General features: G+C 37.6%; 1 protein-coding gene across 1 annotated transcript in view; it reads right to left on the reverse strand.

Moving 5' to 3' along the window:
* Positions 1-8,026: 8,026 nt before the first annotated feature.
* LOC128555846 (uncharacterized) overlaps positions 8,027-16,744 on the reverse strand; it is a 33,254-nt gene continuing 24,536 nt past the window's right edge. Inside the window, exons 5-6 of the mRNA XM_053539585.1 lie at positions 14,834-15,909; positions 8,027-10,194 (exon numbers count right to left, since the gene is read on the reverse strand). Of these exons, the coding sequence (XP_053395560.1) occupies positions 15,122-15,909 (788 nt within the window). The 3' untranslated portion in view covers positions 8,027-10,194; positions 14,834-15,121. The remainder of the gene's footprint in view (positions 10,195-14,833; positions 15,910-16,744) is intronic.

A 16,744-nucleotide genomic window follows, 5' to 3' on the forward strand; every position in this document is an offset into this window, starting at 1 on the left:
AGCTCACATGAACACTAATAACGGCCAAATGCCTCATATAACGTTTGAATTTGGTGTATGCAATAAAACACAGTATTTCATCAACCAAATATACATGTTGTCTAGACAAGCATACTGTCGCCAAGTAGCTGCTTTTTAAAAAAAATTCTGACATTTGCAGCCACCGGTCACACTATAAAACAAACTGTATGCATCGGATTAGTTTGACTAACATGTTGTCTAGAACTTAATATATCTTCATTTTTAATGTATTAACACAAAAGTTTCTGATATTTTTTGATAGATTTTATTAACTATCACACCGTCTGTCTTTAACTGCCATAGTGGTCATAAAAAGTCTACCCATATTTGTCCTTTGGGATCAGGAAGTCTATTCAATATATATAGACAGTCTCATTCAAACAGTCTGCTATTACTGTGCTTGCTTGCATTCTATTCTTCCAAAAAATCCTCTTATAGCATTGGGTTTTTTTTCCTTCCAATGTAATAATGTCTCCCATAACACCAATATCTGTTTTGAAGATAAACAAAGGCAATAAAATCAGGTATAGATTTAAAAGAAATCAACACCAAAATTCATTAAAAGTGTTTAAGATTTTTTTTTTTTAATTTTACAGATACAAAGGAAGAATCTTCAAAACATTGCATAGTTTACAGCAGGTATGTTTTATTTTCATATTTATTTTATTCTATACGGAAATTAACATTTGTCTAATTTGATAAAATCTACAAAGATATCATTCAGGCATTAAAAACTCTTACCCTGCTAAATTTCTATAATTAACTTGTCCATCTTTCAATTTCGACAGTACCATTAACTGTTAAAAGGGTGCTTACGAAAAGATACTGACTGAGGGCGAACAGTGCAGGTCATGATCAGACTGCACTAATGTGTAGGCTGATCATGATCTACACTGGGCGCAAAGGCAGAATCATTTGTGTCCAGCATGATAAGAGTTAAAGCGCAAAAAAAACCCAGCAGACTCAGTTTGACCTAGTCTGTTAAATAAACATCGGTAATGAAATCTGCAACACCCCTCACACCCACTAGGACTTGCTGTTTAAGCGGAACTCTATAATGCACTGAATGGACTTCATGATTGTAAATGACCACAAATAATAGAAACACCGAGTCGATGAGTATGTGTGTATGTTTTACTGCCACCTTAATACTGTAATGTTTAGATGCAAATATTCTCCACTAATTGTTTAAATGACTTATTTATTCAAAACTAACTGCCATTCACTTGAGCAGATAACAGTCTACAGATATGAACATTTGCAGCATTGTTTCTTCCCCATAAGCTAATGGATAATAAATAACACCGAAGAGCATCCACTGCTCGGCCCTCTTGTTCCATACATCGTCCCAGTAGGTTCAGAGCTGTTTCCCTGTGTCCAAGGTTTGGTTCCTGGTCGATGGTTCTGATAAGGTTAGAAAGGGCTCTTTGTTTATCTTCATGTCTCCCAGTAATGCTGTATGTCTTGTATTGTAGGAAGTATAGGTAAGGAAGCGAATCAGCAACAGCCCAGTCCATTCAATGGTCAAATCTACCTCTAGAAACTAGGTCCCTTGTGTAGATCTAAACATTTCATATTTTAATTCTGTTGGAACACAGTTAATTTCACATGCAGAAATTTGACACGAGTGCTGTAGTGTACTGTATAGCTTTTCATTATGATTGTCACATATTGCAATGAATCCTCTTCTTGGAGCTTGAGCGATGAACTGATAACAGTGACAAATAGGCTCAACAATGTTTAGATCATAGCTTTCTTCAATATCTCTGAGAACAATTTCTGTCCTTTGTGTATCCCCTATACAGTACAACATGGATGCTAGCTTCAGTTTACCAGATGCAACATCTGTGTTTAAACCCAGCGAGATCAATGTGAGAGCTTCGGCTGAAATAGCATTGTCATGTTGAATGTTGTGGGAGGCCAGAACAGTTCCCAGGGTTGTGCTTAATGGACGAGCCAGAAGGCAGCAAGCTGTTTTATCCAGTCTTTGACACTGATTAGAAACTCTGACAAGTTTGAAATATATTTCAGCAGTATCTGTACAGCTTCTTTGTAAGTATTGCTTCTGATCAAAACTAGACAATTCCAATGTCCATAACAAGGAATCCTGCAGTATTTTCTAATATGTTTCCTGAAATAAAGTCCACTTGTTTTGAATTCACACAAAACAACTCAACTTCAGCTGAATCCTTGCACCAAGATCATCACATTCAATACCCAGTAATGCTCTCCCTTCACTGTTTATAATATACTGCAGTATTTCAAGAATGTAAGGCTTATATTCATGAGAAATGTGTCCTCTCATCAAGTTGTTTCCAGGTATGATAAAATGAGGACAGTTTTCATTTAAAATACAGTTATACAGGACAAATAAACACAGTGATAGGCAGACAAGTATTTTATCTTCTCTCCAGATGTTAGAATGTGTATTTGCATACTGTGAAAGAGGACTGTTTTACACATGAAACTTGAAATGGTGTCACTAAAGTGTGGCTTGATGAAAGTTTTCAGAACCATCTTCATCAGGACATAACATCGAATCTGCGTAATATTTAAATTGAGCATTAAACACCTCTCTGCTTTGGATGTTGATATTCTCCATTCCAGTTCTTCATTTTCACTGCCCTTGCTTCCAACTCCAACAACAAAACATCCAGTATTGCAACAATATCTCCTAATGTCATCTGAAGGCCACTGACCTACACCTTGCTTGTCTAACCATTGTCTAGCTTGTTGAGGCCAAGATTTACAGGGGAGAGCAGGAACAACGTCAGTATCACTGAACCCAGGTCGTCCTTGGCGTGCAAGTGCTGGACCATGCCTTGTTCCCTCTAAATAAGAAGCTATTGATGGAGACGACATGATGACTGTATTCATTAGCACTATTTTTTCTGTTCTATCCTCGAAAGAATATTGATCAGGTACACCATGGTAAGGAAGAGAAGCATCGTCTCTCAGTTGTTGTAGTAGACAGTAACCAGGGGATACAGTCTCATCCTGGATCATCAAGTAATTTCTTCTACCAGGTTCCCAATCACCCCAGTCTTGTACCACATTATAGCCATTACCACAGGCAAGGATATCAAGGTCAGATTTGAGTCCCTGTGTAGTTGTAGCTTCTGACTGACTGCCGAAACAGTACGTTGAACCGTTCACATCCAGTAGATGTAGTACTTTCCTATTCATAGACTCTATCAGCAGCCATGCTCTTCTCTTCTTCAAAACCAGTCTCTCATCCACCCCTATATCAGAAAGAGCCTCAGACAGTCTCACTGATACATTCTCAATATAACCAGGTTGTTGAAACATTCTGAAAATTAATCAAAGCAGCATCGTAATTTCAGGACAGACTGACTCATAATTAGTTTAACCCTTACCCTGCTAAATTTCTGTAATGAAGTTGTCCGTCTTTCAATTTGGACAGAACCATTAACTGTTAAAAGGGGTGCTTACCAAAAAGATACTGACTGAATGGTGAACAGTGCAGATTATGGTCAGACTGCATGGATGTGTAGGTTGATCATGATCACACGGCTCACAAAGCCAGAATCAATCGAGGGTTAATGTAACTCAGGTACCATAGTATTTCCTTATGTCTTTTTGCTCCAAGCACTCCAGTGACAAGTTAAATTGCATATAATGTAAAATATGATAAAAATAAATTCAATTTGAAAATATAATTGGCTTATGATTGGACAATATATATTAATATGTACTTCATCTGACGTTTTTAGATCGTGTTGTGTGACAGTATCATGAAAATGTTGAACAATATTTTAAAGTAAAAACTTTGGTATTTGTGAAAGTAGTTACCTTTAATGGCAAATAAATTATTAACAAATCCAATGAGAATTTAAAACTTATTGTTGCAGTCTTATGTTTGTATGATTATGAGGTTTCCTTTTTGACTTGCTCTATATATCCCAGCAGGAAGATAACTCCAATATTTGAATGAATTTTGTAAATTAGTTGCAAAAGTACAGGCCATTGTTCTGGTATGAACTAACTGAAATGTGTAATAATCTCTACAGATTCAGATATAAATTTCCCAACTGCGTATGTGATAAAGCCATCTGCTTTCATTTCCTTTACACTTTCAAGCTGTTTGTTAGGCTCTATGAATACTGAAACATCAGGAAATGCCCTGTACTATTTCACAAGATCCAAGAATTGAGAAAGATTCATTCAAGGATGGTTTGTTTTTTTGATTTAACGTCGCACTGACACATGATAGGTCATATGGCGACTCAAGGATGTTATTTCTGAAAAAAGTTTCGAGAGTACTTTTCAATAGGACTAACAGTCAAAAGTCACTTAGTAAACTTATACACATCACATACAGAATATATAGATGGTACCTCCCTAATACGATCTAAGGACAACAACTCTGAATTGACTGATAAACAAACTGTAGTCAAAAGTGAAAGAAAATTAATTGCCCATTTTCCACTTTGACCTAACACTGACTGGGACCCTAGTGGCCCCAAAACAAGACAAAAACAAACAAAAAACAACAATCCCTTTACCTTTCTTTCCAATAAAATAGTTCCATAGCAATAATTCATTCATAACTATCCAAAGCTATTGAGTGGAAAGTGATTTTTTCTTCTATTTTTAGTAACAGTGACCCCAAATACAATCCAAAAGCTAGTTAAAATAAGCTTCTTGTACACTAAGTTGGTGACAGTATGTGAGCCATGCCATAGGAAAACTAACATAATGGCTTTGCGACCAGCATGGATCCAGACCAGCCTACGCATCTGCACAGTCAGGTCAGGATCCATGCTGTTTGCTAACTGCTTCTCCAATTGCAATAGGCTTTGAAAGCGAACAGCATGGATCCTGACCAGACTGCGTGGATGCGGAGGCTGGTCTGGATCCATGCTGGCCGCAAAGCCACTATGTTTTGGTTTTTCCATGGCACGGCTCATGTCAATTGTAACTAAAGTTATGAACCAAAAACCATCTTTTTTTTTGACGATTCTTGCAACAAGAGGACCATGATGGTCCTGAATCGCTCACCTGTCCCCACATGACCCTGTTTTGAACTGAGTATAACGTCGTTTTTTCTGTTATTTGACGTAGTGACCTTGTTTTTAAGCTCATGTGACCCAGTTTTGAACTTGACGTAGATATCATCAAGATAAAAATTCTGACCAATTTTCATGAAGATCCATTGAAAAATATGGCCTCTAGAGAGGTCACAAGGTTTTTCTATTAATTATTTGACCTGATGACCTAGTTTTTGAAGGCACGTAACCCAGTTTTAAACCTGACCTAGATATCATCAAGGTGAACATTCTCACTAATTTTCATGAAGATCTCATGAAAAATATGGCCTCTAGAGAGGTCACAAGGTTTTTCTGTTTTTATACCTACTGACCTAGTTTTTGGCCGCACGTGACCCAGTTTCAAACTTTATCTAAATATCATCAAGATGAACATTCTGACCAATTTTCATGAAGATCCACTGAAAAATATGGCCTCTAGAGAGGTCAAAAGGTTTTTTCTATTTTTAGACCTATTGATCTAGTTTTTGACCGCAGTTGACCAAGTTTCGAACTTGACCTAGATATCATCAAGATGAACATTCAGACCAACTTTCATACAGATCCATGAAAAATATGGCCTCTAGAGAGGTCACAAGGTTTTTTATTATTTGACCTACTGACCTAGTTATTGATGGCATGTGACCCAGTTTCGAACTTGACCTAAATATCATCAAGGTGAACATTCTGACCAATTTTCATGAAGATCCATTCAAAAGTATGGCCTCTGGAGAGGTCACAAGGTTTTTTATTTTTAGACCTACTGACCTAGTTTTTGACCGCAGTTGACCCAGTTCGAACCTGACCTAGATATCATCAATGTGAACATTCTGACCAATTTTCATAAAGATCCATTCATAAGTATGGCCTCTAGAGAGGTCACAAGGTTTTTCTATTTTTAGACCTACTGACCTAGTTTTTGAACGCAGTTGACCCAGTTTTGAACTTGACCTAGATATCATCAAGATGAATATTCTGACCAACTTTCATACAGATCCCATGAAAAATATGGCCTCTAGAGGTCACAAGGTTTTTCTATTTTTAGACCTACTGACCTAGTTTTGGACCGCACGTGACCCAGTTTCGAACTTGACCTAGATATCATCAAGATGAACATTCTGACCAATTTTCATGAAAATCCATTGAAACGTATGGCCTCTAGAGAGGTCACAAGGTTTTTCTATTTTTAGACCTACTGACCTAGTTTTGGACCGCACATGGCCCAGCTTGACCTAGATATCATCAAGATGAACATTCTGACCAACTTTCAGAAAGATCCCATGAAAAATGTGTCCTCTAGAGTGGTCACAAAAGCTCACCTTGTCACTTTGTGACATGTGAGCTAATAAAAAATAACAGAAATAAAATCTATTTTCAGTAAGTGTGGCTTTGACCTTGACCCTATGGCATCTAAATGGTTATGTTTTTAGTAATAAACAAGAGCTGTCACTATTGGTGACAAATGCCCCCGAAGTGTGCTCAAGAATGCTTCTGTTGTCTGCCCCAAAAAAATACACATCATTTCGTGACCTTGACCTTGATCCCAGAGACCAAGGTCATCAGCATAACATACCTTCTCAATTTGGTAACATTTGTGTCAAATTATTTTAAAATCCCTTGATAAATGGCAGAGTTATAGACCAGACCTTTGACTTCTATGTTTGACCTTGACCTTGGGAGCTAGGGGTCTGGGTCTTGTGCATGACATGTTACCTCAATATAGGGAAGATTTATGCTAAGTAATTTTAAAATGACTTCATCAATGGCAGAGTTATGGACCGGACAAGAAATAGACCCTGTTAACCTTTAACCTCTAAGTGTGACCTTGACCTTAGAGCTAGGGGTCTGGATCTTGCACATGACATGTCATCTCATTATGGGGAACATTTATGCCAAGTAATTTCAAAATCCCTTCTTCAATGGCAGAGTTATGGACCAAACACAAAACAGACCCTGTTAACCTTTGACTTCTAAGAGTGACCTTGACCTTGGAGCGGGGTCTGAGTCTTGTGCATTACAAGTCATCTCATTAAGTGTAAACATTTATGCCAAGTTATTTCAAAATCCCTTCAAGGATGGCAGCGTTATGGACCGGACACAAAAAACAGACCCTGTTAACATTTGACCTTTAAGTGTGACCTTGACCTCAAAGCTAGGGGTCTGGGTCTTGAGCATGACACATCGTCTCATTATGGTGAACATTTATGCCAAGTTATTTCAAAATCCCTTTATGGATGGCAGAGTTGCAGCCCGCACAAGAATTTACATGGACGAAAGGACAGACGGACAGTGCAATTTTAATATGCCCACCTTCGGGGGCATAAAAAGTTAAGTCAAGACCAGGATTAGACTCACTACTAGTCCATCGCACTCCAAACTCGGCGATATATGACCATTTTGTGTCGATTCGCCGTAAAACCCAACTCACTCACTAGTACATTGCAAAAGGTACAATAGCCAAACTCCTTAGACCACATCCCACAATGAAATTTTAAGAGTATGCACATTAAATAGGTTATACTGACCTGGGACATGTCCCACTGACCCCATATGCAATGCCAACCTTGGTTTTTCTATAAACAACCTATATGCGAAGCTGAATTTCAACACATCAATCCAAACAAAGTTACTGAACGGAAACTGTTCTTTTTCTATTTTAGTAAACGTGACCTTGATTCGACTGAACCAAAATACAATCAAAACCTTGGTGTTACTATACACTACCTATATGCCAAGTTTCATTTCAATATCTCAACCCAAATGAACAGACACAAAATTCTGATGATGATTTAACAAAAAAAAAAATCTATTTTTAGTAACTGGTTGATCTTGACCTTGACCCAATGGTATAAATGACTTTTTTATCACAAACAAGGCAGTCTGTAAGACAAACAAGGCAGTCTGAAAGACCACTGTTATGGATAGTTAAAGGGTTAATGGTATTGGGTTGAAACTATTAAACATTCTAGTTGTGACCTTGACCTTAAGCTGGCACAGGTGAATTTTGAAGTGGTTTTTAATAAGTTTTAAATGAATCTTTGTACATTTAGTTTTTGACACGACACTATGTAAGATATTCTTCTCACAATAATGTAAATTCCTTGAGGGCAAATAGGTCACAGAGGTAGGATATCTACTATTATCGTTTGACACATTTACCTGTCAGTTAATAAGGGATATTGCACATTCGCTTTCAACAAAAAATTAAAGAAGAAACTGTTTTTATTGATTTCTTCTCAGCAATTTAAAGAACCGAGGCGGAACGATCAGACAGTGATATGTCACATGGCGCGAAAACATGACGTAATGCCATGACAAACTCTGGCAACTATACCGCTTTGATCTCCACTTCAGATGCAACGATACCGACACACTTCTTTTAGCTCTTTGAGGGGGTTTTAATTGATGATGAAAACAAGGCCAATTACTTAGTTTATCAACAGAATAATTACCGATAATTGTTAATGTTTTTTTTTTTCCACTTTAAAAACAGGTAGGTTGAATAATGAATATTGTGTGTATTTTTGGGACACTTTTCAAAATAATTATTTTTCGGGATTTTGAATCCAAAGCAATGTAGAACAGACTGGATACAAGAAAAATATATCAACAGCTGCACATTGATAAAAGGAAGCAAAGAGCTATAAAAATAAATAAATTTTATACATCTTGGAAGGAAGCAAGATTCCTGTTTATTTCATATTTAATGTTCGGTCCGGCATGCCTACAAACGTAGGTTTCTTTCAAGTGGGTGGGGTAAACATTTTTTGACGGATAGCTTTGTTTGCAATTGATTTTATTCAATGTCCGATGTTTATACATGGAGTTATTATTTTTGTCAAAGCTAAGTTTATTGTTTATAATATGCAACACTATCGCACAGGAGTGTCAGTGTTTCATTTAAAATAATGATTAATGAAGAAGACAGCCACCCCTGTGCCATTTGATGTGGGTGATGATGAGGAATAACTATTTTAAGTTTGAAACAAATCCATCAAGTAATTACAGAGATCATCAAACCTTAAACCAAAGTGCAGACCTGGAAAGACGCTAACACCAACATCGGGTCGAGCAGGACAGCTCTCCATACCTCTTTTAGTCGAGCCAAAAAGGAGATTTTTTATGGTAACTTAGTACTCCTTAATACAGAAATATTTCTATAATTTTCAGTGTTGAAAGGATCTGTTTATTCAAGAATCATTGTTATTCACTATAACAGATAAAAGTCTACAGATGTAAAACTTAGAAGTATTGTTTCTTTTCCTTTGGACAATAAGTAACTTCCTTAAGCGTCAATCGTTCCATCCTTTTGTTCCATACACACTTACCAAGTAAGTTCAGGGTTGTTTCCCTCTATCCATGGTTTTGTTCCTGGTCAGTTAGGAAGTGCCACTTGTTTATTTTCATGCCTCCAAAAAAGCTGTAGGTGTTGTAGTGCAGAAAGCAGAGGCAAGGGAGAGAATACAAAACAGCCCAGTCCATCTAGTTATCACCTCAGTCTCTGAAAGCTATGTCCTCTTGTGTAGTTCTGAACATTTCATGTCGTAGTTCATGAAGAACACAATTTATTCATTCACACTGACAGGATGCTGTAGTTATTCTTTTTCTCCAATGTTCTTGCCTGGGTAAGGGTATGCCTCCTAATTTTTTTTCTCCAGTTTCTGACATAATTGTGTTTAATTATATTCACTCCTTGAAGATGTTCAGCAGCTGCTGAATCCAGAACAGTATCCTTCCTGCTTCTGAAGTGATGTTCATTAGTTACATTATTGTCAGAAACAAGAGCACTGAAGGAGACAGACACCAGATGATAAAGTCTCATCCTGGATCATCAAGTAATTACGTACAACAGATTCCAATTCACATCATTCCTGTATAATATGAAATTCATTATACAGAATAGTATGCCAGTGTCTGAATTGAGTCTCAGTGTAGTTGTACCCTCTGACTTACTGCCTGAAATGTATACTAAACCATTCACATCTTTTATTTGGCATGATAATGTATACATAGTGGTAATGCTCTTCTTCTCTTCAGCACATTCCTCTTATTCACTCCAATATCAGCAAGAACCTCTGACAGTCTCAGTGACACATTCTCAATATAACCAGGTTGTTGAAACATTCTGAAAATAAATAAAAGTAGCCTACATAATTACTGGGTAGAATGAACATGAAGTAACTCTAGAAGATACCTATGTTACAGTATTTTATTATGTCCCTTTGCTACAAGCAGTTAAATCAAAGATGGCATTTGACTATAATGAACAAGAGGACCATGATGGTCCTGAATCGCTCACCTCTTCCCACATGACCCAGTTTTGAGTATGACGTTGTTTTTTCTATTATTTGACATAGTGACCTAGTTTTTGAGCTCATGTGACCCAGTTTTGAACTTGACCTAGATATTATCAAGATAAAAATTCTGACCAATTTTTAAGAGAGAGGTCACAAGGTTTTTCTATTATTTGACCTATTGACCTAGTTTTCGAAGGTACGTGACCCTGTTTTGAATTTTATCTAGATATCATCAAGGTGAACATTCTCACTAATTTTCATGAAGATCTCATGAAAAATATGGCCTCTAGAGAGGTCACAAGGTTTTTCTATTTTTATATCTACTGGCCTAGTTTTTGACCGCACGTGACCCAGTTTCGAAACTGACCTAGATATCATCAAGGTGAACATTCAGATCAATTTTCATGAAGATCCATTGAAAAATATGGCCTCTAGAGAGGTCAAAAGATTTTAATAATTTTAGACCTACTGACCTAGTTTTTGACCGCAGTTGACCCAGTTTCAATCTTGACCTAGATATCATCAAGATGAACATTCAGACCAACTTCCATACAGATCCCATGAAAAGTATGGCCTCTAGAGAGGTCACAAGGTTTTTTTATTATTTGACCTACTGACCTAGTTTTTTAAGGCACGTGACCCAGTTTCAAACTTGACCTAGATATCATCAAGGTGAACATTCTGACCAATTTTTATGGAGATCCATTCACAAGTATGGCCTCTAGAGAGGTCACAAGGTTTTTCTATTTTTAGACCTACTGACCTAGTTTTTGACCACACATGACCCTGTTTCGAACTTAACCTAGATATCATCAATATGAACATTCAGACCAACTTTCATACAGATCCCATGAAAAATATGGCCTCTAGAGAGGTCACAAGGTTTTTCTATTATTTGACCTACTGGCCTAGTTTTTGATAGCACGTGACCCAGTTTCGAAACTGACCTAGATATCATCAAGGTGAACATTCAGATCAATTTTCATTAAGATCCATTGAAAAATATGGCCTCTAGAGAGGTCACAAGGTTTTTCTATTTTTAGACCTACTGACCTAGTTTTTGACCGCACGTGACCCAGTTTCGAACTTGACCTAGATATCATCAAGATGAACATTCAGACCAACTTTCATACAGATCCCATGAAAAATGTGGCCTTTAGAGAGGTCACAAGGTTTTTCTATTATTTGACCTACTGACCTAGTTTTTGAAGGCACGTGACCCAGTTTTTAACTTGACCTAGATATCATCAAGATGAACGTTCTGACCAATTTTCATGAAGATCTTGTGAAATATATGGCCTCTACAGAGGTCACAAGGTTTTTCTATTTTTAGACCTATTGACCTAGTTTTTGATGGCATGTGACCCAGTTTCGAACTTGACCTAGATATCATCAAGATGAACATTCAAACCAACTTTCATACAGTTCCCATGAAAAATGTGGACTTAGAGAGGTCACAAGCTTTTTCTATTATTTGACCTACTGACCTAGTTTTTGATGGCACGTGACCCAGTTTCGAACTTGACTTAGATATCATCAAGATGAACATTTTGACCAATTTTCATAAAGATCCCATGAAAAATGTGACCTCTAGAGTGGTCACAAGCAAATGTTTACGGACGCACGCACGCACGGACGACGGACACCGTGCGATCACAAAAGCTCACCTTGTGACAGGTGAGCTAAAAATATGATAAAAAAAATTCAAATTAAAACTACATATGTACCCTTTGGACACTGCTGCCCAAACTTGCTGTCATTGTACATGGCAAAAACCATTTTCTGTTTTCAGTAAGACTGACCTGGACATGGGAGACTCCAAATGCCATCCAAACATTTTGTCTTGATAAAAGCTATATATACAATTAGTTGGGTGAAAACAGGTTCACCTAAAGATATTGAGCAGGAAACTATTTGTCTACTTTTAGCAACAGTGACCCTGACCCTACCAGCATCCAAACTGTCATCTCCAATTAAGCCACCTTCACACTAAGTTTCACAACCATATCTTATTCCCAACTAAACTTATTTAGCTGAAACTGTTTTTCTTTTGTTATTAGCACTGAGCATGACCTTACAACAAGTGGCCCCAAATATGATACCAAACTTTGTCTAGATAAAAGTTATCTACACTCCATCTTTGGTGAGAACAGTTATAACCTAACTTAATATATTGAATGGAAATTATTTTTCTATTTAAATAACAGTGTTGGCCCCAAATGCAATCCAAATTGTCATCTCAACCTAAGCTACCTACAAACCAATTTTACCACTCTATCGCATTCCTAACTGAATTTATTGTGCAGAAAGCATAATCAATTATGCTATTTTTAGAAACAAAGACCTTGACCTGTGTGACCCTAAATACAATCTCAACCATTGTCTCAATAAAAGCTATCTGATGACAGCAGCTGTACTTAAAGATATTGTAGGGAAATAATTTTCTTATTTTCAGTAATAGTGACATTGACCTAAGTGGCCTAAATGCAACATAAACTGTCACCTTTACTTAAAGGCCCGGTCACACCGCCCGAACTTTGTTGGAGCGTTCCTTCAACGGTAGGGAGAGGGGGCGGAATTTAGACAACGCTCGTCACCGCGCACAAAATGGGAAAAAAATCGAAAACACGGGCGTTGCCTTAGAGGTGCACCGCTGAAGCCGGCGTTGCTTTAGCGTTGGTTTAACGTAGCGAGCGTTGGTTTAGCGGTGACGCGCGCGTTGATAGAGCGGCGTTCCGCGCATGCGTGCGTTGGCTCGGCGGGGTTTTAAAGTTGGTTTAGCGGCATACCGCTTTTGACTACGGAGCTGAACGGATCGCTTTGATAGAAGTTCTGATAGATTTTTTTATAGAAGTCGATAGTGAAGTTCTGGTCCCGCTCCGACACCTCCATACCAATGCCAAACCAAAGTTCATCACCGCAATGGATCGCTGCTTCAACGCCCGACACTGTTCCAGCAATCCCGTGTCCGCTCGTAAAATGCTTACAACCGCTCCACCAAAGTTTGTGCAACGTTTAATCACCGCCCGGGCAAAGCTGGCTAAGCAGCTGTGGTCCAGCGTTCAAGATTTCTGCATTGGCCTAGCGGACCCAAGCGTCCACGAACTTGCGTCTAGCGGTGCCAAACTTGACTGGGCGTTGTAAGAGCGGTGGTGAACTTTGCCGGAGCGGAAAATTGCCCGCTCCTCACCGCTCGCAATATTTTGTGCAGCTCAAAACTTTCGGAGCGGTCAGGGACCATCAGCGGTGGTCGAGCGTATACAGCGTTGCCTTAACGGGGGCCAACTTCGGTTAAACGGTGGTGAACGGTAACGAGCGGTGATGAAATTTTTTCACCGCTCCAGGAACGCTCCAACAAAGTTCGGTCGGTGTGACCGGGCCTTACGCCATCTACCAACCCAGTTTCACCACTATATCTTATTCCTTACTAAAATTATTGAGTGGAAACCATTTATCGTTTTTTGACATTGACCTAAATGACCCCAAACATCCAATGTTTGTCTTGATAAAAGCTATCCACACACCAACTACAAATCAAATTTTTTAATAAGGCCCAATTTCAACCATACTGAGTGAATACAGGTCATGATTTGAATTTATCTCAAGAGTTCTCTGACTTGACTAAGTAAATACGTTTAATTAGACAGATGGTTTGTGTGAAGCTTCAATCTATTAAACCGGTATATGAGATACATCTTGGCAGTTAATTGTATGCAAAACCAAATTTTCTTAAGTAAAAACGACACTGTAACTTACATTCGATCTCACCAAAAGTTATCTAACTTGATTGAGTATATCTGATGACTGGGAATTATTGTGACAGGATTCAATCCAATACATACAGTTGTTACTGAGATGCAGCGGCACCAAACATTTTGACCAAATTTTCTCAAAGGGCCATGACTTACTTTAAATTCAATCAAGAGTAATCTAACTTGATATTATTTCAGCTGGTCTGAATTCAATATATGCAGTTCTGTAATTGAGGTTTGACCTTGTATGAGTTTTGAAACCATCTGAGCCATGCCATTGGAAAACCAACATAGTGGCTTTGCGACCAGCATGGATCCAGACCAGCATACGCATCTGCACAGTCCGGTCAGGATCCATGCTGTTCGCTAACAGTTTCTCTAATTAAAATAGACTTTGGAAGCGAACAGCATGGATCCTGACCAGTCTGCGCGGATGCGCAGGCTGGTCTGGATCCATGCTGGTCGCAAAGCCACTATGTTGGTTTTCTCATGGTGCGGCTCAATAATTTATTCTTATGATGCTAAAGACTTGTGAGGACTTTTGAGAGTTTCTGAAAAATCTGCTTACATTGAAAATGTTCTGGAATGTTCAGCCTTCTACATCAATATATATCCTAGAAAGTGGCAGAATACAAACTCTTCATTTAGTTTCGAGGGAAATACATTTGGGTTGTAAATAATTGTAACAAGTGTTACTTGAAAAAAGGTAAGTTACCATGGGTGTTTACCAAAGATTGGAGGCCAAAATACATCCTCTCATATACCATCAGGTCTCTGCTACCATTGTCTTGTATCAGGAAATCACAGAAATATTCTGTAGGAAGGCTGATGTATAAATCACTGAGACACAATTCACTTGCATATAATTCTAGATGCAAACATAGTTAGTGCCAATGACAGATGTCCCTCAATCATCCTATTTCAGTGCCAGTTACAGGTGAAACATTGTTATATGTCACTAATTCATTCTATTTCAAAGTGATTTCAAGATATCTTGTATATATCACTTCCCGTTGTCTTCATCACTGGATGAATCAGAATAAGGCAAATTAAGGACATTCCCAATATCTTTATTCACAACTTTGTCCTTTGTCGCACTTCCTGGCACATATGTACTGGTGCTGTCCAAAACATTTATATTTTCTGCAAACGTCTCTCTAGACTTTGTCTGGTGCATACCAGAATTTGAAAAATTAACTTCCCTCTCATTTAATAAATTATCATTTATAGTCTTTCTACAGCCATCACAATTTGTGCATCTACATAAATTCTTACAACATGTACATAGATTCTTGGAACATTTACACAATTCTTTAGGAAATTCATACAAATTCTTTGGACATTTTTTCAAACTATCTGAACCTTCACTAGAATGCTTTAAACAGCCACTTGAACTCTTAAAACACTCATCTGGACACTTGGAACACTTATCTGAACACCTGGAACAACCACTTGAGTCATTCTTTCTCCACTGAAAGTTTAGAGGTTCATTTTGCAATTGATCACTGAGACAATCTTTTTCCACTTCAGAATGATATTCCAAAGCTTTCATGTTTTTGTTCCAATTAAACTCTAATGGTTTATCTCTAGTATCAGCATCCAGATCACTAACTGCAGGTACTTCAGTGTTCACAATGTTGTAAGTATAAATATCTGCATTACAGATATCTTTCTCAAGAACAGGAAGTGATATCGGGACAAATGTTGTCTTTTCTGAGTTCTGTGGAGCCTCTGAATTTCTTGCCAACTTCTGTAGGGGTTCTTCAAGATCATCACAGTCTATAGCTGGTTCTGAAATGTAAATTTACTGAATATCTTTTGGTAAAAAAAAGCCCCATTAAAGTCTTGTAAGTGGATCTCAACAAGTAATAAGTAAAATCTGTGAAAAGATCCTTGGGATACAACCAAACAACATAAGTGCAGACTGAGTGTGCTGATGAAATATAACAGAATCTGCAACATCCCTTATAACATTCTAGCACAGGCTTAAGAGGAATTCTATTACTGTAAAAATGAATGCACTTCATGATCGCAAATGACTAGAAAATATAACAACACTAAGTCTCAGTAAGAAGAAACATTTTACAGCCACAACATGGCACTTCAAGGCTGCTGTTATGATACTTAATAAATCTGTAGAAAGGTCCTTTGGGACCAAAGAAGTATCATGCTTAAAATTCACCAATTAAACAGGATATTTTACACTTACAAGTATTTTTTACATCAACATAAACTTTTATTATTTTTCCAATACAATATAAGGTATGCTTCCATCAGTAATTTACACCAGAAACTTTTAAAAGTGCATAAAACAATATATTATACATGTGTTCTACCAAGTTTTACAGCAAATCTACTCTTCTACAATTCTCCTCTTCTACACAGGGTTCCAAAAATCTGTCAGAGCACCCCTATTATATATAGGTTATTAGCTTTGTATCAGGAAATATGCATGAGTTCTGCAGTGAAAATACTGCGCGAAATTAGGAGCGCAAAATATTCTTTTGCTAAAGAATGAGTACATATTTCTCAATGCAAAGATAATAACCTTTACATACATGTATCTACACGTAGAAATGTAATGTAAATATTATGACTTTGTTCCATAGCCTGAATAAGACTGACA

The sequence above is a fragment of the Mercenaria mercenaria genome, chromosome 3 (assembly GCF_021730395.1).
Source record: "Mercenaria mercenaria strain notata chromosome 3, MADL_Memer_1, whole genome shotgun sequence".
Lineage (NCBI taxonomy): Eukaryota > Metazoa > Mollusca > Bivalvia > Venerida > Veneridae > Mercenaria > Mercenaria mercenaria.